The sequence below is a fragment of the Dipteris shenzhenensis genome, chromosome 23, assembly GCF_047967505.1.
Source record: "Dipteris shenzhenensis isolate YYH24624 ecotype China chromosome 23, Dip_SZ_1.0, whole genome shotgun sequence".
NCBI classification, from domain to species: Eukaryota; Viridiplantae; Streptophyta; class Polypodiopsida; order Gleicheniales; family Dipteridaceae; genus Dipteris; species Dipteris shenzhenensis.
The window spans coordinates 6,211,121-6,231,952 of NC_141618.1; the positions used below are offsets into that span (position 1 = coordinate 6,211,121).

At 48.2% G+C, this 20,832-nt stretch overlaps 1 protein-coding gene across 1 annotated transcript in view; it reads left to right on the top strand.

The window, feature by feature from the left end:
- LOC147886916 (uncharacterized) overlaps window positions 1-20,832 on the top strand; it is a 379,240-nt gene that overhangs the window by 175,981 nt on the left and 182,427 nt on the right. The window contains exons 8-10 of the mRNA XM_087394075.1: window positions 4,942-5,080; window positions 5,188-5,440; window positions 5,585-5,654. Of these exons, the coding sequence (XP_087250201.1) occupies window positions 4,942-5,080; window positions 5,188-5,440; window positions 5,585-5,654 (462 nt within the window). The remainder of the gene's footprint in view (window positions 1-4,941; window positions 5,081-5,187; window positions 5,441-5,584; window positions 5,655-20,832) is intronic.

Below are 20,832 nucleotides of genomic sequence, written 5' to 3' on the forward strand. Positions count from 1 at the left end.
AAACATTCATCTACTGGGTTCAGTCCGTTTGAGCTGAACTATGGTTATAGGCCAGCCAATCCAACTATAGTTGGAGTACCTCAGAAAGTGCCTAGTGCCGCGAACTTTGTAGTTCAGATGCGGGAGATGCTAGCACTTGCGAGAGCTAATATCCGCCAGGCTATGGATAGAGCCAAGGTGTATGCGGATGAAAATCGGTCTATAAGAGTATTTGAAGAAGGAGAAAAAGTTTTTCTCAGAATTCCTTCGCACTCGAAGTCGTTGACTTCAGGAGAGTGTGCTAAGTTATCACCTCGATACTGTGGGCCGTGGTTAATTCTAAAGAGAATAGGCAGTGTAGCCTATAAATTAGAATTGCCACAGGGGTGTAAGGTGCACCCGGTTTTTCATGTTTCACGTTTAAAGAAATTTTTACATACTGGTGACTCACTAATCGAAGGTGTGGTTTTGTTTCAGGAGATAGAGGATATTGCAAGGCGCAAACCAACAAGAATCCTGGACCGAGGAACAATGCAAATACGAAATCGGAAGATACCCACGGTGTTGGTTGCATGGCATGGTCAGCCTCTATCCGAAGCTACCTGGGAGTCCGTATATCAGTTGCGGAGAGTGTTCCCAGACTTTATCATCGAGGATGCTGATGTCTGAAGAGGGAAGGAATGTTACGCTCTAGCCGAGGTAGCATGACCTCGGAAGAATCAGTCGACATTTCCCTTATAGGATCTATCTTTGTAATATATGTGTTTGCGCTTTATGTAAATGATCGGGAGGGATTAATGTCAAGGTCCTAGGTGAGGGCTGATAGCACCGGACTAGATAGATCTGAGACCAGGGGCCTAGTGCAAAGAATGTGCCTAGGGGCAAGGAATTAAATGCATCCCAAGAGAGGGGTGAAATGTTGCATTAGAAAGGCCCTATATGGATGACATGTGGCATCTAGATCTATCTAGGGAATTGGGGTCTGTCAAGGCTTGTGAGAGAATGAAGAATTGGGATTTACGGGATTTCGTAACAGTTCTCTCTCTCTCTCATGCTTGAAGTTTGGCAGTTTGGCTAGGTGGACAAGAGAGGTGCTACTCCCGTGACCTGCAGTAGTGGTTAGGATAGAGATTTATGGTAACACATGGAGATGCCTTGGTTTTTGATGTGCATAATGGTGGCAGATTGTTCAGGTCCACAGAGGACATCTTGCTTGAGTCTGCCTTTCAGCCTATCAGGGTTGTAGGTCTTTTGGAGAAGGGATTAGATTCAGAGTGGTTTCTTGACCCAGACCCCCGGCTTCTCTCCACTGGAGACTTTGGCTCTACGCGGGAGTTCCCATTAGGTATTTGCAGTGGGACCCTGGAGAGTGACGCAGGGCATCGAGAGAAGAGCAGCCCCTTCTTTTGCTACATGGTCAGTAATGCCACGAGATTTCAGCTCAGTAGTAGAGGTTGGAGACCTTCCAGAGATCCTCATTGGGAGGCATTTGATATCACTGCGGATTTGCAGAGGTACTTCTGGAGGAGACTTTGGAAATCCATAGGAATAGAAAGATCACTCTTTTCTTTTGGCTTTCTATCCATGGTGGGATTGCAATGAACCTTTGGAGATCCAGATTCGGAGCCGACCCTACTTGCCCTCGTTGCCTTTCTGCTTTGGAGACGATTCGGCATTGCTTATGGGATTGTAGACAGGGGAGGATGATTTGGATGGGGGTAGCCGGGATTTTCAGTCACTTTGTGCACTCCCCATTCTTTACGACATGGAGCTCGATGGCTTGGCTTTCTCTTACTGGGCCTCATGTCTTTTATGAGAGACTTGACTCTTCTCGGGCCATTTTGATTCGACGTCATCAGGTTCTTTGGATGTGGTACCACACCTTCCTTTTGCAGCAGTACATGCCTCTGTGGATACCTCTTGGGAGATACTGGCGAGCATAGCAGCCTGGCATATCTAGAGAGCCAGATGCACAGAGGCATTGAAGGGAACTCAGGTTCATCCCTCGCACACATTGGCTAGTATCTAGATAGACACCATACATACTTTGATGGCCGTATGGACGAGCATTCAGGGAGACTCCCGTGCAGCCTCAGCTAGGAGGGCTTCTTTCTTCAGGGAATGGAAGGATTCTCCTTTCTTCTCTAAGACTCTTACAGGGTTGAGGTGGCACTTTCAGCCTCAGCCTTGGTTGTTTTCCACCTCATTTTGAGGGGGTTTATTTATCCTCATGGTTACATGATGTATTCCGCTATGAGCTTGCTCTTGCGGGTTTTTTCTCTTACTTAATAGAAGTCTCTTTCTTTAAAAAAATAACAAATTTGGGCAGTTTACATGGCTGTTTGCAGATGGAATTTTCAGGTGTGAAGAGGCGACTCTTTGGAGCAGAATGGCAGGCATAGGAGCATCTCAAAATGGTGGGCTATTCTAGCAGAAATGGCGTGGGCCGTTCTGTGGGGTAATGACGGAACAGTGCTGAGCTTCGGCAGCTAGATGGCGGGAGCTGCTGGACAGCAATAGAGGCGGAATGCTGAGGCTTGAGCTGTTGGCAGAATGCTGAGCAAGGTGGAATAGTTGGGCAGAACTTCAGCGCACATTTGCGGGCAGTAATAGCAGCTCATAGGTGCTGAGCAAGGGCAGAAATCAGCAGCAAAGCAGGGCGGAAGTAGAGCAGTTCAAAGTTGGAGCAGCAAGGTGACATTATGGGCAGCTCTAGGTCGATTTTGGGCAGCTCAAGATCTTCCATCTCATGTTGGTGGAGTAGCATCATCGGTGAGGCTCGGGTAGGAGGAGAAGAGAGCTCAAGGAAGGAGAGAAGAGGGCAGCCTTCCAAGGAGGAGGGAGAGTAGCTTCATTGACCTCCCTCACCTCAACCTCTTGGAAGGAAAAGGGAAAGAGAGAGCAAGGCTACGAACATGGCTCTGATACCACATGAAGGCACATGGCAGGGAATGGAAAGGAAATGAAAAGACTAAAATGAAGATACAAGTGGAAAGCAATAATAACCAAAGTACTCACATGATAGAAAGCTCGATGTTGACTGATGTGTAAAGACTCAAGACTAGTACAATACTATCTAGTGTGAGCCTCTAGACTCTAGAAAGTCACAATGCATATGGGATAATCTCCCATATGACACGTGGCACTGTTTAGGACTCACTAGACTATAAAATAAGTCCTAGGAACCTAGGACACACAAATACACTCACTTTGACTTCATATTCCAACAATAATGATAAAGCTAAATCATGCTCAGCATTCTGTGGAGTAAAAAAGGAATCATTTGCATAAGCTTGAGCAATCAAAGGGCTGCTGTCATGACTTTGCAGACCATGAAGCTCATCAGAGGCAACGAGATGATTCATATACTGAAGCATAGGATGAGTGGCTATGGCATATAATAGTGCACTTAGTAGACAACCCTACCGTAACGAGTACTGAAGGGTCCACTCTTCAGAAACATCTCTAGATAGGATACAATCAGCTTTACTGTCATTGTAGAGCCAATAAATAATGTGCTGCAATTTTGTCCCAAAACCCAGTGCAATCACACACAAACACACACACACACTTTTTTTTTAATAGTGAAAACTTTGAGTGATTTATATGCAATTCCAAGTGCGAAAGAATATGTTTCCAATCCATCGACATATTGGAAACTAGTGGACAACAGCCTTTGATTTTTCCATCAATAGAACCCAAAATGAAGTCCCAAGGAGTGGGCTGCCAATATCCAAAGGTAGGGGTGGTAAGTTATGAAAGCAAATGATGCATCATGGCAGCCCATGGCTGAGAACCTTGCATAAATTGCAGCATCATGGTGCCTTTGTGAGCAAGAATATGTACATGAAGGTTAAGAATATTTAGTCCTCCATGCATCTTAGGTGAATACAGATGCTGCATTGAAAGCAAACACAAGCTTTTCTTGCCATGTTTGGAGTGCCATAATGTTTCCATAACCATAGACATGAAAACTGTTAGATCCCCTTTGCTGAACATGATCAAAGGCAAATAGAACTGGATGTATGCCATTAAAATGGATTGAACAATCCGGAGCCTAACATGCAATAGCCAAGTAGCAAGTTTTCAGTATTCAAGGTTTTTCCTTAGCTTTTCAAGAACCCAACCCGATTGTTGGCGACAAGTAATCATCCAACCAAGAGGATAACCAAGGTGATGAACCAGTTGAGTAGGTTTGACAATTTCACCAGGCCATAAAAGAGAATGCCATTTTTTGAGTGCAGAGGCAAGACCTTAGATTTCTGAAAATCAATATGAAGACCAGAAGCTAAGCCATAAAGAGATAGAGCATGCATCAAAGATGAAAGATCCTGCTCGGTATTCCAAGGAGCAAAAAAGGAATCATCAGCATAGGCCTGAGCAATCATAGTACCACTCTCCGGAATCTCTAATCATGAAGCATGTCTATAGCCACCAAATGATCCACATATTGCAGCATGGGATGTGTGGCAATGGCATAAAATAATGCACTAAGTGGACAGCCCTGACGAACTGAACATCGAAGAGTCCATGCTTTAGAAAGATCTCCAGACAGTATGCAAGCAGCCTTACTGTCACTATAAAGCCAGTAGATAAGATGCTGCAATTTTTTTACCAAAACCCAATGCTCGGGTAGTTTGCCCTATTAAATCCCATTGGATTGTGTTAATTTAAAAATAACATTGACAAAGCAAAGGGTTTGCAAAGGTATTCTGGCCATGCTCTTTGAGAAGATTGTTGATACTATATTAAATGATTCATTGTGAAAAAAATAATTAACCCCTTGAGAATTAGATTTGCATTTGAAAAAGTTGAATTTGTGGAAATGCCTATTGATCTTATTTTACAAAATTTATCAAAGACACCATGGTTCTATATGCTGATATGGTTTGAACTTTTTGACCATCTTGAAATATGGTCTGCTGTAATTTTCCCGGTGGTTTTCTGCTTTTGTGGGTGAAGGGACTCAATCTTAACTTCCACGATGCAAAAGATTCTTGGACCCAAACTCATGAAGATAATAAACCATTGAGGCAAATGGAAGCAGACGGAGGAGTTGATGGTTCTCAAGCCCTGCATGAAATCTCTGTACAGAAGATAGGTATCTCTCTATGAAGCGTAAGCAAGCACGAGTGTACCTCAGACATTCGTAGCATAAACTTGTGTTTTTGTTTTGGCATCATTCCTCTCACGCTACCTGAAATCCAGATACAAATGGTTGGGCAAATGGAGATTTTGTACATACTTCTATACAAATGGGGGCATCTTCAAAGGACTTTCTTGCACCAGAACCTTTATCAGAGGTTCTTCTGAAAGAATTAGAGCCAATGTTGATAGTAATGGATCAGTATCATCTTGAATGCCTCTTCAGCAGGCAGTGGCAACTACGCGATAAAGGTCTCTGTCATCTAGAGAAACAGCTGCAGTCTGCTACTGCAATAGAACCTATCTCAACCTTCAGGTGATTGAGGCACCTTTCTTAATCCTCTGTTTTTTCTTTGAAAAATACTGTTGTGTATTGCTATTTGACTCTGAATGTTATTATTAATTTTGTCATATCCAATTTTTGAATATATAAGCTGGAACTTGTGACATAATTTTGCAGGGCAATAGTGAAGGTACTGCTTCGTGCTTTAAATGATAAGGTGTCAAATGTGTTTCAGACATCTCTTCAGGTATTTGTAGCTCATTCAAGATCCCCCCCCCCGCTTTCAAGTTGCTAGAGGTTTAGAAGACCTCTTCCTATCCACCATAAGACGATGGACATTCCCCCCCCCTCCCCAATCCCCTTCGAAGTTGGGGGGGTGGGGAGGAACTATGCTGTGGAGAAACAATAATTTTCATAGTATGGCTACAGAAATTTTCCCTGTTCATCCTTCCAATCCCTGTCATTATTCTCTTCCTTTGGGCACTGTTTAGCATTCCTGCACTTCTTTGCAAACTACTCTATTCACTCCTTTCGTGTCTCTTTATAAAGTGACACCTTTATTTACTCTTCAAATATTTAGTTTTTTTACCACCTTCAAGCATGTTATGCTTGATTGCAGCCGCTCAATTTGGATGTATATCTCCTCTGTGTTGGATCCTATATATCTTAAACTTCCATATCTGCGCTTTTGTTATCTAATGGTTTTATGAAACATTAATGTTTTTTCCGCCCTCTCCTTGAACGGTTTTAATGTTTTTGTGTACTTGAAGAACCGTTATTTATTTCATTTCCAATTGACTTCTATGCTTTGATTAGCTTGATACCTTTATTGGGAACTTAGGAGGGATTGGTTGCTCTCTAGTTGGATCCTTGCCGCAATCCCACATGATCAGGAGACTACAGTAGATGCAGATTTCAGGCATGCTGATTTGGGGTGTGATGAGCCTATTTGTGTCAGTCAGAGGTAGAGTTCGTGCTCTAGGTGTTCTATTGGGTTGGGTCGAGAGCACGATCGGGGTGAAGCAAGGTCAACCCCTCTCACCGATTCTCTTCGTACTTTTCATCAATGAGATCGCATCCTTCATAGACCGCCCAAGGGATGAGGGATCATTACTGGCTGATCTCATCATACAGATATTGCTATACGCTGATGGCATAGTCCTAGAGGTGTTTGGCAAAGAGAGAGACCTGACAATCAACCTTCTGATGACCAAGGTTATGGTATTCAACACCTCATACGTAGTGCTCTGCCGACTCAGCTTCACTACCATGATGAGCCAGTGGAGATAGTGCAATCCTACACATATTTGGGAGCAAAGTCTTCACAGGACGCATTTTCACGATGACTCGTGCAGCACTCACACGAGGGCAGAGTGATTTGGCCCGGATAGAGAGCCAATGCTTCACGACACACTTTCAGGATCCACACTAGCTTTCAACACATTAGTGCGGCCAGCTGCCATGTATGCAGCACCCTTTTGGGGGAGTGATCTCCTAAGGACAGAGTGGAGGAGATTTGAGCGGCTACATCTTGTCTCACCTAGATCATAGACTTTCTTTGATTTCATTAATGAGGCCGTACAACACAGAGACCAACTACTCAAGGAACGTAGATGAGATTAGGGTGCTCAGCCAGATGTGACCCAAAGTGTGATGTTCCTTTAATTTATACATCCTTCTGACTTGTCGTGAGCTCCACTTCCCACTAGGTACAATCATTTTGTTCCAGAGCAGCAATGCAGGAGACCCCTCCTACTACATGGGACGAATGCAAGCTTCTTAGTGCTAATCTCTACTTAGTACTCAACATGCAGCCAGCTAGGAGGGACTGAAACATTCGAATTGTACAAAACTCAGAAGATTAATCACTTCTATTAAGTATAAAATAAAAGGCTTCTATTAAGTATGAAAGAAACTCCGAGAGCACAGCTCTAGGAAAAAGTACATCATGAGAGGATTGAGAAAACAAATACCCTAATAGGGCAAATCAAAATCCCATGAGAGAGAGCTAGAGAAAATCCAAGGCTGAGTCTGAAAGTGCGACCTCAACCATGTGGGGGGCTTCAGAAGAAGGGGAAGGCACTCCACTCCCTAAAGAAAATAATCCTCCTGGTAGAGGCTGCTCGTGAAGACCCCTGGGGTGCATGCTCCCCCAAATGGACACTAATGTGTGTAGTGTATCTATCCAAATACTAGCCAATGTGTGTGCAAGATGGACCCGAGAACCATCCAAAGCCTCTGTGCATCTGGATCTCCAAACATTCCATGCTGATATGCTTGCTAGAATTTCTCATGAAGTATGCACAGAGGCATAGAGGCATGCACAAGTATGTATGGAGAGCCAGGAATGTCATCTAGATAACATGACTCAACCATATGTTGTCGCACTGAAAGAGCCCAGGAAGAGTCATGTCTCTCGTAAAACACCTAGGGCTCCGAAGGAGAGAGCCAACAAGCTACCAAACACCAGGTCATGAATAAAGCAGAATGCATAAAGGTGCTCAATTATCTAGCAATCTCCTTCCAGATGATCCTCGCTTGTCTACAGTCCCATAAGCAGTGTTTAATAGAGTCCTTAGCATAAAGGAAAAAATACATATTGGAATCTGCTGTGAGCATGGACCTCCACTGGTTCACTGCTGCAATCCCTCCATGAATAAAAAACCAAAAGAAAACATTTACTTTTCTATTCGTGATGGATTTATGGAGTCTCTTCCAAAAGGGTTTTTGCAAACTGAAAATTCTCACAATGGGGAGCTCTGATAGGCCTCCATCATTATGCTGCCTCCATCGCAGCTTATTGCAACCATTGTGAGCAGGAGCTTCAAATGCTCCTTGATCCAAATTCTTCCCTCTACCAAGAACAGATTTGTATATAGCCTATCACGTGGAATGCATCAACTTTATGATATGGTTTGCCTCTTGGAGCCTCGAGGTAAATGCAGTGGTCCAAGTGGGAGAGAGGTCTCACCACACCGATGGGATCATCAATGGGCTTTAAAGACTTTCCTAAGGACTAGAGAGCTCATTCGGTATGATATGTCGGAGGAGGCAATAGAAAGACTGTATACATGGATCTAGCTATCCCTCTTGAGTAGACCAACAGATGGTGGTGGACAGCGTAGACCTATCAAATGGAGGGATCCTTTTTGGCACTTGGATGCCCCTTTTAGGTGATAGGTCTTTTATTTTGTTTTTTTTTTTTCAAGAAGTAAATTCTATTAATGCTTGGAAAAACCATACAACCAGCTTCCAATAGGAGCTGTCAATGAAACCAGAGAAAAGAAACGGTTGCCAGCTACAAGAAACAACCATCCGTTTTCGGAACTCACGGCTCATCGCCTATAGAGACTCCGAAACGGGAGCTAGCAACCATGTTGGTGGTCTATATGCTCAACAAGTACCCTTCGCGGAAAGGGTGTAGAAAACTCCTGCCGGCCATGTCTGGTTGAAGCGCTCCCGCCTCTCGATAGTCGCTCTCGAGCTTGGAGTTTCACGCTCCCAAATGGCGCGCAATGTGAAGATGATATCCTACCAAATGGTTACAGAGTAGCCGTCAGAGAGATCGATAGGTCCCCCATCACCCTACTGCATCTGGCCACCTAGACATTCCAGGCTGTGATGCTAGAGATGGCGGTCTCCCAAACACTATTCTCCGGGAGAGCTGGTGGGCATGAGCGGGTGGGCTGAAGTGCGTCATGGATCTCGATCCGAGAAACCTGTTGTCCATGTATCCTGTAAGCCGGCGTGACAAGGTCGATCGCAAAGGCATGGCCCCCCTCCATGAGCTAGGCCACCATCCTTTGCATGCTAGCAATAATCCTGAGGGCTGCTAACTAAATCCTCTGTGCAGCAAGGCAGCCCCAAAGACAATGCTGGATGGTCTCCAAAACTCCATCCCCACAACCAGTGCATCTGCCATCAATCCGCATCTCTCTAGCCAGGGGCCGATGGGCAGACTCCTAGGTGCCAACAGCCAAAAGAAGTACGAGATCTTCTGCAAGCACAAACTCGCCCAGAGGCAGGGCCAAAATCGGCCTATGACCCCTCTCGGGACATCTTGCTCTAGCTAGTAGCGCTCCCTCGAAGGGGACCATGTTGCTGCCTCCAGTTGTAGATGACGCCCATTGCACGTGGTATACAAGAAGGAGACCTCCTCTATTTGGTCGGAGTGCCCTATGCAGGCAGACCAAAACCACTCCCTTGGGTCTCACTGAATGTCACACAAGGGTCTGCCCTCCCAAATCCAAAGGTGCCACACCCCTCCTTCTGGGGTCGATAAGATGATGGGATCCAAAGGCGCCACACCCCTCCCTCTGGGATCGATGTACCAAGTCTTGCCCAAGCGACTCACAATCCTGACCCTCTGCCACTCCAGGTCCTCTAGGTCCACCTCTGTCTCCTCATCCATCTCTGACTCTTCCTGCAATGATCCTCTGGGTCCCACCCGATAGAAATGAGACTGGGGGAAACCAAGAGACTCTCGAAAAAAGAGTATCCGAAGTGGTACCCCTATCCGCGACGAAAACTGTCATGGCCAGCAACAGGGGGTCCAGGGGGTCCCTAGTCCCTCCCACTAGGAGTCCGGGATCGCCGCCTCAACCTCCTGCATTCTGATACCTTCTCCTCGGAGGTGGGAGAGGGCTTGCCTGTGGGTCTCTGTCTCTGTAGAAAGTCGTCTCCATGTCCCAAAGGATCTTGCCGGTCCCCTATCCCATTGTGCCCATCTGATATGAGTCCACTGCCCCAGCACCTTGCCCAACAGCCATGGTAATGTGTGCACTCCATTCTGGGCTCTTCTCCTCGTGAAAGACAAGAAGAGGATCACCTTGATGTTGAGGGAAAGGTTGGTGGTGTCGAAAAACCTAGATCACAATGAGTAGTGTCCTTTAAAACTCCACTCATTGTGTTGTTTCCACCTCCACTACCGCCACCGACAGCAGAATACCTGTGCATTTCTCCCTCCTGCCCACCGGCATATTGCCTTCCCCCTCTGTCCAACAAGATGCTTGCTTTGATGTGACCACTACCATGCACCCGCAGACCCATACACTGTGAAAGAAGCTGCTTGTATTGAATGGCACAACATGGCGTTACTTGAGTGTTGATACACTCCAATTAGTGCTCCCCTTTTCTATATTGTCAATAGATTATGATCCCACTATATTCTTTTGAGTTCCAAGGCCTTTAGAAAGCAGTTGCATCACAATCTCTTTCCGCTGCAAGCCAATGCACCCGGCTTTAGTTGTCATCTTTTGAGTCTGTGATTCTGTTAATCCTTTCAAGTGTTATGTAGATTTTCAGAAGACAGAGTAAATTCCAGTGTGTCCCACTAGCGATGTAGACAAATCGTCTGTCCTGGAACTTGCTTGTTTGTTCACTCGATCAGCAGGTTACAGGGAACGGCGCCTCTTCCGTGCCAGAACACCGAAAGCCCAAAATACGTTCGTCAATGAGAACGCAGTCCGCAATACTACACGCGAAATTATACCTTCGGGGGTGACCTGTTTGTGCAGATCCCAGTTGCGGCTGCTCATTTGAGCCGGCTATGGATCTCATCCACATCGCCGAAAGGCCTGCCCTCGTCCAAGAGATTTTCAAGCGATTTCACTATATATCATGGCCGAAGGATCGCATGCCCAGCAGCGATGAACGCTCCAAGCAGTTTTAAAAGATCAAATCCACACTCGGCATAAAAACTTTGAAGTATATCTTGGCCGAAACTAGCGGGGCGCAAAACGGGCTGCTCTCGGCGATGGGCACTCAATGTGTGGGATTCAGACTTTCAGAAACATCATCTCAGGATGAGATGGACGATACACTCTACAGAGGCCAAAGCTCAGGGGGGCTCTCCCTCCGTTGGCAGAGCGCTTCAATTTCCCTCCCCTACCAACTTACTTTGTTTCTTCCAGCAGGCTTTCTTTTTTTACAGAGAAAAGGAACTTCTATTAATGCTTAAAATCCAACCATACAAATTGGCAAAACCGAAAAGGTGCCAATCGTGGCAAAAAACAAAACGGGCTGAAAGAAATCCCGCCTGTTGCCAGAGATCCCACCTCACTGCCTAGGGATTCTCTGTAACAGGGGCTAACAACCACGGTGGTGGACTATACAGCCAGTGAATCCCTCGCGGCGTGAGATCATAAAATACACCTACAGGCCAAGCCTTGCAGAAACGTGCCCGCGTATCGTCAGTAGCTCGAGAATCTGGAATGCCGTGCTCCCAAATGGATCGCAGTGTATAAATTATATCCTGCCAAATGGCAACCAGCGTAGCCGTCGGAGGAACATGGTGTTGGCCCATGACCCAGCTGTAACAGTGGGCCACCCAGATGTTCCAAGATGTGATGTTGGCCACCGTCTCCCAGACACTATCCTCTCTCGACTGAGGGGGATGGTGAGAAGGGGGGGGAGTAGCCAAGTGAAGCTCAATGCTGTGAATGCTCCGACCTTGTATCTGGTAAGCTGGAGAGACTGTGTTTATGGAGAAGGCGTAGCCCCCCTCTGTAAGCCAAGCTGCCATACCCCACGTGACATCTCTCTACATGCTCTGAAGCTGTGCCACAATCCGAAGCGCTCTGAGCCAGATCCTCTGAGCTACTGGGCAGCTCCATAAGCACTGAGGAATAGTCTCCATAGCTCGACTGTACATCTATGGTAGCTACCATCCACCGCATCTGCTCAAGTCGCGGGCCCACTGTGGGAGACCACCGTGTGTGACCATCCAGAAGAAATATGATATCTTCTGTGGACGCAAGCTAGACCACAGGCGGGCCCAAAATCTGGATCTCACCTCCTTAGGCAACTGCTGCGCACTCCAGTGTCTCTCCTGCGAAGGGGTCCAGGCCATTGCGTCCATCTGGATGTGACGTCCTATCCGCGTGGTGTTTGAGAAGAAAGGCACCTCCTCCACTCTCTCTGAGAGACCTGCTCTGAACGGCCATAACCACTCTCCGAGGTCCCATTGTATCTCGCTGAGAGGGCGTCCCTCCCATAACCATAGTCTCTAGCGGGGGGCATCTAGGTCTGTGATGCAAGAAGGGTTGATCGACCACTCCCTGTCCAAACGTCCCACTACTTTGACCCTCTGCCAACCCACCTGGCCGAACACCCTGTCCATCTCCTGATCCCCTATGATCCAAGGCTATAGTAGTCTGCTCGGTCCCACATCATAGAACCGCGCGCTTGTGGGAGTTGGCGACTGCGGGCACAATTGAATCCTCAGAGGTACACCCGTCCTAGAGAACTATCCTAACCAGTGTGCCGGAGTGAAAACTTGCAGTCCCTCCCTCCAAGAGTCCGGAATAGTTGCCTCTATCTCCACCATCCTCTGGCGGCCCCTCTCAGATGAGAAAGGACCTCCAATCGTGCCTCTGCCTCTGTTGGGAGTCTAGACCATGTCCGCTGGGAGCAAGCCAGCGGCCCTTTGTCCCATTGTGCCCAACCAATGTGTAGCCGCTGCCCTAGCATCAAACCATCTTGGTCTCTGACCTCCGGGTGCCAGATAAGCAACTAGCATGCAAACTCCTCCGTGTACCGGGGGCTGACTCGGATGAGACCTCCTGAGATCTGCTGCCACATCCTCAAGATACTCCTCATTAGGGGTGAGCCCTTCCCTATGAGAGGGGCCTCCGAAAAGATCCACCTGTGGGACGGCTGCCACTGACCACCTATGCGGGGGGTGTTCCTCAAGAGACCGCGCTACAGGAGAAGTTTCTACAGCTCCATGCTTGGAGTGAGACCCCTAACCATCAACTTGCCCTCTGCAAAGCATCTCTGGATCTATAATACCCAGGCCTCCCTGTGCCTATGGTAGTATCACTGTCTGCGACACAACTCTAATCCTGCCCAAAGGAAGTTACGCACCAAGCGTCTCAACTGTCCCATGCAACCTTTGTGAAAACACCAGCAAAGAGGCTACATACTAGGCTGTGGCCAACAGGACCTAGTTAGCCACCAAGGCCCTGCCTGCCAGAGAGAGTTTGGTTGAGCTCCAGTAAAGAAGCTTGCGCCTCACGCTCTCAAGGACCGGGGCTATCTGCTGCTTCGCGGAGATGTCAATGCCCAAACGATGATGAAAGAAAAGTGGTAGTGAAACTAGTGAAGAGCCTATGCAACCGAAGACAGGACGGGTGTGAAGCAACTCTCTTTTTTCTTTTTTTTTTCAAGAAAATTACTTCATTAAGTATGATTCAAAACCGCTAGAGCAAGCTCAAATGCGGGAATACATCATGCAATGCATGAGGAAAAAACAGCTCAAAGTGAGCTAATAAAGAACCAAGGCGGAAGCAACTCTCTTTCATTCCATGGAAATGTTAACTAGTTCAGCATGCATGGTCATGCCTCAGACAACCAGGAGTAACTTTCATGAAAGCAAAAGGAGAGAAAAAAAACAACCAGCAATCACCATAACTCAATTAGCTCTATAGATGAGGTCGGGACTTCTATGGGATCAGACTAGCAATATGGGCTCCAATAGGAATAGATCAAATGCACAACGCCCAGAGCATGTACCCGGACCATAGTGACTTGAGATGATACCCTCAACGAGCTGCAAACAAGCACAAAGACGCTAGGAAGACTCTCAATCGAGATGGCACAAATGACACAATGAACAAGACACAGTCAGGCGGGAACAATGCACATCTGTGGTACCACAAGCAATAGGAATGAGCCACAACTCCTGCAGATCATCCAAGATCCTCCAGACTTCACTCGAACATGTCTTCACCCTTCCTTGTCCACACCTATGGGCAGCTTCCCTTTCAGTGTTGTCTTCATGTACACAACAACCTCTCCTTAGTGTATGAGCAGTCTCTTGCGCAATCCTCTGGCTCTTCTCCTCAAATTCTCGTTCACCTCAAGAAAAGCCGATCAGCAACTCCTCAAGAACCAACGACAAAATCCCATTGGCAGGAGGGTCAGCTTCATATGTACGCCTCAAGCAAGCAAAGGCTCTCTCTCACAATCAGCGCACAAGCAACATAGATCACTAGCGTCGAATAATCAGCGCACTCTTCTTCCTCTTCTCCAAAATCCTAGATTGATCACCTTCTCTCCCGCTTTCTATAAAGCCTCTCTCTCCTTCTCTACAATCTGCGCTCCCCCTTTTCCAATCGCAGCGTTGACTCGTTTTTTGGAAATGTCTTCATGCCACCCATGTAATGAGCCAAGTCCCCACGTATTGCAGCATTGGCTCCACGTAAATCGTAGCTTCCTCGTGCAAAGCCACCTCTCCACTTCATTTCCACGTCATTGCCTCCTTTTACCACTCTTCTACCTTGCCTCAAAAGCTATTGCACCTCCATCATTTAGGGAATGAAGGAGCTGCTCGGTGAGCTCCCCCCCGCTCCCCGCAGTGGCCTGTAGGCTGCCCGCGGCTCTTGTTTGCTCCGCCTGTTGCCCCCTCCTCCTCGTCACCCTTCCTCCTTGCCTTGCCCTCGACCTCGCCCTCGCCCTCCCGCCTCGCCCCTCCTCCCTCTCCGCTCTACCCTGCCTTCCCTGCTTCGCCCCGTCCGCCCTGCCTTCTCCTCCGCGCCACCTTCCCTTGCTTCTCCCCCGCCGTGCGGCCTGCGCCCCCCACCCTGCCTTCTCCCCCACTCCACCCCTCCTTCCCCCTCCTAGCCTCCCATTCCCCTCCTTGCCGCCCGGCACCTCCTCTCGCCCTTCTGCCCTCCCGCCAACGCGCCCCCCTCGCTATTCCGCCTCCCCCCCCCTTCTTCTTCTCCTCTTCTCCCGCCCTCCTTCCTCTGCTTCATTCCTTCCTCCTCCTCCCCCTTGCTCCCTCCTTCTCTCCTCCCCTCTACTTTCCCTGCCACCCTCTCCTTCTCTCTCCTCCGCCTCTCCACCTCGCCTCGCCTCGCCGTCCTTCTTTCTTTTCCTTTTCTCACTTGCCTCCCTACAGAGGGAGCATTCGTGTTTGTTACGGTGAAAGAAAATCTTGGTGGTGACCTTTGGTCTGGTCAGAGGGGCTCTATGGCAGCACCCTCGACTCCCTCAACCGTCAAGGTTCTTCTTTCCCTAGCTGACAAGCAACAGGTATAGCAGGCAGTGTAGTCCCTCCAAGACAAGGCGCTTGTGGGCAGAATTGTGGACCTCGCGTCTACACGGAGACAAGTGCGAGAGTGGATCTAGGCGAGCTTGACATTAGAGGGCGACCACATCCAGGAGGTCATCATCTATGGACGAGGCGTTTTTCTCATCCAGTTGAGCTCCCCTGACACCGCCTCGATACTTGTGGAGCAGAGCCGCATACTCCTTGGCCCGCACCTTGTCTACCTCTTTCCTTGGTATCATGGGTTCACAGTGAAGGACATGGATATGACACACCATGTTCCATGGTTTTTGGTTACACTCCGCTTCCCAGGGCTCCCCAAGGAGTATCGATCCATCTTCCCTTCCATTGGTCGGGCATTTGGCATGACCGCCTCCGTTCTAGCAGATGATGGAGTCCCCAGGATCAGACTGGTGGTGGAGAGCTCGGAGTCCCTCCCAGAGTTGATCCTTCTCGAGACCCTAGAAGGGGGCACACTTCGCTAGAGGGCGGAGATCTCTGGGTTACCATATTGAGCGGCATCCCTCATCGCCGTCGCAGACAGCTGATCAGGAATTAGCTCCATCCAGGTGTTTCAGGTGGTTCCCTAGACATTCTTTTTCTTCAGGAACACAAACTGGATATCAGAGATTGCTGCAAGTCAGGTAAGTTGCTCTCAGGCCGGACTTTTTGGCTTCCTGCCTTGGGAACCAGAGGAGGTACAGGCATTTCAGTTTCAGACTCTATTCTCCCTCTGGTCATTGGACACGGTACCATAACCCCCTCCAGGGCCCAGTGTGTTTTGCTTCTGATTGACGGACGTAAGGTTGGTTTCCTCAAACTTTATGCTCCGAACAACAGAGGGGACCGTGTTTTGTTTTGGAAAGAGTTGCTCTCGTGGGCTGACATTGCGGATTCATGGATTATTAGAGGTGACTTCAACATGGTTGAAGTCACCTCCTGAAAAGAAAGGGGGCAGAGAAGGTGGTATCCACTCCCTTGAGAGAGCAGCCTAGGATGCCTTCTTGTTCAAGTTCAGTGGCAAATATGTTTGGTCAGATGATGCATTTCTTGTCCAGTCTCAGTCACTTTTGTTTTCTTGGTCGAACCATAGGGTGCAGATGCCTATCCATGCTCGGATTGACAGATTCTATGTGGGTGACTGGGCTCTTGATAGAGGGGGGACGGTTTGCATTGCACCCGGTGTTTCCACTTCAGACCATTTTCCGGTAATTTTGTCCATTTCAGAGCCTCATCTGAGAGGACGGTCTCACAGTATCAGGATCCCAGACGCCTTATACACGGATGAGACTCTCACAGAGGCAGTGTTGGAGATCTGGATTTCTCATATGCAGGGGGGGTGGCCGGTGCTTCACATGTGGCCACAGTACTTGACAGTATCAGCGACTTCTATCACTCCGTTGCTAGTGCTCGGCGAGGTGAGGTACTCAGGCGAGAGATCGGTATCTGCCGGCAGTTGGCAACCCTTCAGAGGGAGGAGCAGAAACGACCATCAGATGCTTGGATACAGGAGCGCCTTGCTGCGGCAAGGGCTCACTTGCAGACCTTGCTTGATCAGAGAGCAGAGTATGACTTCCATGCATGGGAGTCCTTTTGGATATAGATGGGAGGGAGAGTCAATAAACACTTTTTCTCTACACTTAGCCCCAGACATAGTAGAGAGAGTGTCAGGCAGCTTATTGACTCTGACGGCGTTTTGTAGTCCCATCCGGAAATCGTCATGCATTTAGCGATAGATTTTTATACCTCCCTTCTTTCCGCAGATCCGAACTCACAGGCCAGAGAGGTGGCTAGAGATGAAGTTTGGCAGAGATTACCTGTGTTGGTCACCCCAGAGATGTTATGCTCACTTGATGCACGCTTTACCTACATAGAATTCAAGACTGCTCTCTCTGCCCTTCATAAGGGCAAATGCCCTGGTTCCGATGGTCTTACTCCTTTTTTTATAGCCTTTTGGGATATGATAGGTGATCATATTACTTCAGCCCTGCAAGGCATTTGGGACTCGGGTGAGATGCCTGACTCACTGACCGAGGGACTCATTCACCTTATCCCAAAAGGTGGCAACAGGAATTTTGTATCCCACTCTCTTGGGCACTCTTTACAAAATCCTTGCCAAGGCGATCAGCATCCGACTACAGCCCCTTCTTCCAGACCTCATCCATGATACTCAGACAGGCTTTGTGCATGGCAGGAGCATTTTTGATAATATCTTTTCCTTTTGGGAAGCCACAGAGTGGGCTATGCAGAGTGGGCAGAGGCTAGCAGTTTTACTCTTGGACTTCGAGAAAGCCTATGACAGAGTAGATTGGGGTTTTCTTGAGGGCACTCTTCTACGGTTTGGATTTTCAAATGCTTCGATCAGAGGGGTGGCCTCCCTTTACAGATCAGCCCATAGGTGAGGGGTGAGGGGTGACAGGTTTCAGATTTCCAGATCAGTTCGTCAGGGATGCCCTCTAGCCCCCTTCCTCTTTCTTTTTGTGGCAGAAGCTATGAGTATCTTTCTTAGAGCTCAAGCTGAGCTTTTTGGGCTGAGATTGCCCTTGAGACAGGAGTAGGAGCTTTTGGACTGTGAGTTGGCTGATGACACTGCTATTTTTATTGAGGCCTCCTTGCAGTCACTTGATTCTTTCCGGACAGCCTTGGATATTTTTTGCTCAGCTGCAGGGGCAGACATTAACTGGCATAAATCCTTTGGCTTTTGGATCAGTGATGAGGACACTCCAGGCTGGGGAGTTGACATTGGTTTATCCTGGATTCAAAGGGGTGTTCCTATCAGGTATTTGGGATGCCAGGTAGGATGGGACATCTCTCCAGCACAGCAGTTTGCCCCAGTACTAGAAAGTCTAAGGAAAAAGCTCCTATTCTGGAGCTCTGCCAAACTCGACTTTGCATCTAGAGTTGTGGTAGTGAAGGTTCTCTTGGCCACCTCCTGGTTTGTGTGTTCTTGCTGGTTGCATCACTCAGCTCATCGGACCAGTCAGGGATTTTTTATCGAGTGGACTTGATGGCACAGCAGATGTTGCAGCAAGGGTGGCCTGGGAGACTATTATTCTCCCTACATGTGAAGGGGGCCTTAATGTCATTGACCCGGACTTGCAGTGTAGGGCATTGCTTTGTAAGGTGGTGGTGAGGGGACTCATGCTTGGGCATGAACCTTGGAAGGATTTCTTTTTTGGACGCATTCAGGCTTGTACACCAACCTTGGGAGATGATTGGGTGGACAGCCCTCGCTGGATTTTCACATCAGCCCCTCTCAGATCTCCTGCCTCTCCTCTCATGACTGCCATCCTGAAAGCTTGGGGGAGCTTCAGGAACACTCTTCGAAGGATTCCACCTTCTACCGTCGAAGAGATTGACAGGCAGCCGATCATTTGGAATGATAGTATTCTTGACGAGCATGCCAGACCACTGGGCACTTCCCATTACATGTAGTGGTCTAAATGGGAGAGAGGCCCCGCCTACACAGTAGGCACTTGGAAATCTTTTATCAGGCTACCTAAGGATCAGAGACTGCAGTCTGTGAGTCACCTCAGAGGGGTAGCACGTAGGATTCAGTAGATAGATGCAGCCATCCCGGTGGAATGGACAGTTGAGCTGCCTATTACTTCCACCACTTGGATGGGGGCTTTTTCGAGCACATCAGTTCCTTTACAGGTGATCGCTCTCCGAGGTCTCGGGGAAGATGCACTGGTCTTTGATGTTGGGGATGGAGGTTTACTTTCTACATCCAAGGATGGCATTCTTCTTGAGGTCGCCTTTCAGCCTGTCAGGATTGCTGGTTTTGTGGACCATGGAGCGGGCTTGCAGTGGTACTTAGACCCCGCCTTGGGATCCTGGAGGTTGTGGTTATATGGAGGTGCATTTATCAGGTGCTTGCAGTGGGACCCAGGAGAGTGGGAATGGATAGATCATGGGCACCGAGAGAGGGGGATTCCCTTCTTTCGTTTCACGGTTGGTAATGCCACAAGGTTTCAGCTGAACAGTAGGGGTTGGATTCCCTCCAGAGCCCCCCATTGGGAAAGCTTCTTCATCACCGCAGACTTGCGTAGAAATTTCTGGAGGAGGCTCTGGAAATCCCTCATAAATAGAAAGATCACTCTTTTTTTTTGGCTTTCTATTCATGGAGGGATTGCAGTGAACCTGTGGAGATCACGATTTGGGGCTGATCCCACTTGTCCTCGATGTCTTTTTGCAAAGGAGTCAGTGCGACATTGCCTTTGGGACTGCAGTTAGGCGAGGACTGTTTGGAAAGGGGTTGCTCAGATACTTAGAATCTTTCACACTTCCCCTTTCTTCATGACTTGGGGCTCGGTCGCATGGTTCTCTCTTACCGGGCCCCAGGTGTTTTATGAGGGTGAGCCTTCTTCTTGGGCAATCTCGGTCAGCCGGCAGGTGATAGAGCCCTGCTCTCTGCAGGATGTACCACTTACTCCCTTCAGAGCTTCTCATGTTTCAGTGGACACCTCTTGGGAGATTTTGGCTAGCATTTCCTCTTGGCACATTTGGAGAGCCAGATGTACTGAGGCCTTGGATGGCACCCAGATACACCCATTACAGGTGTTCACGGGTATTTGGACTGACACGGTTCACACTTTGATAGCCATATGGGCTAGCATGCAGGGCTCTTCACGGGTAGCCTCTTCTAGAAGGACTATATTTCTTCGAGTGTGGAGGGGTTCTCCCTTTTTCTCGGAGGTTTCTACCGGATTGAGATGGCACTATCACCCTCAATCCTTTCTTTTTGGCTCTTGAGCTTTTCGTGCATTGCATGATGTATCCCATATGGAGCTTGCTCTAACAGTTTTTCTTTAATACTTACTAGAAGTCTCTTTTTGCAATAAAAAATAAAAAAATCATCCTCGCCTGTCTGCAATCCCATAAGCAATGCTGAATAGTCTCCGAAGCAGAGAGGTAGCGAGGGCAAGTAGGGTCGGTTCCGAACCTGGACCTCCAAAGGTTCACTGCAATCCCACCATGGATAGAGAGCCAAAAGAAGATAGTGATCTTCCTATTCCTGTGGGATTTCCAGAGTCTCCTCCAGAAGCACCTCTGCAGATCCGCAGTGATATCAAATGTCTCCCAATGAGGAACTCTGGAAGGTCTCCAACCTCTACTACTGAGCTGAAATGTCCTGCCATTACTGACCGTGTAATGAAAGAAGGGGATGCTATTCTCTCGATGCCCTGCGTCAATCCACTCCCACTCTCCGAGGTCCCACTGCAAATACCTGATGGGAACTCCCCCAAAGAACCAGAGCCTCCAAGACCCGGTGGAGAGTAGCCGGGGGTCTGGGTCTACGAACCACTCTGAATCTGATCCCTGCACCAAAAGACCTACAACCCTGATAGGCTGAAAAGCAGACTCAAGC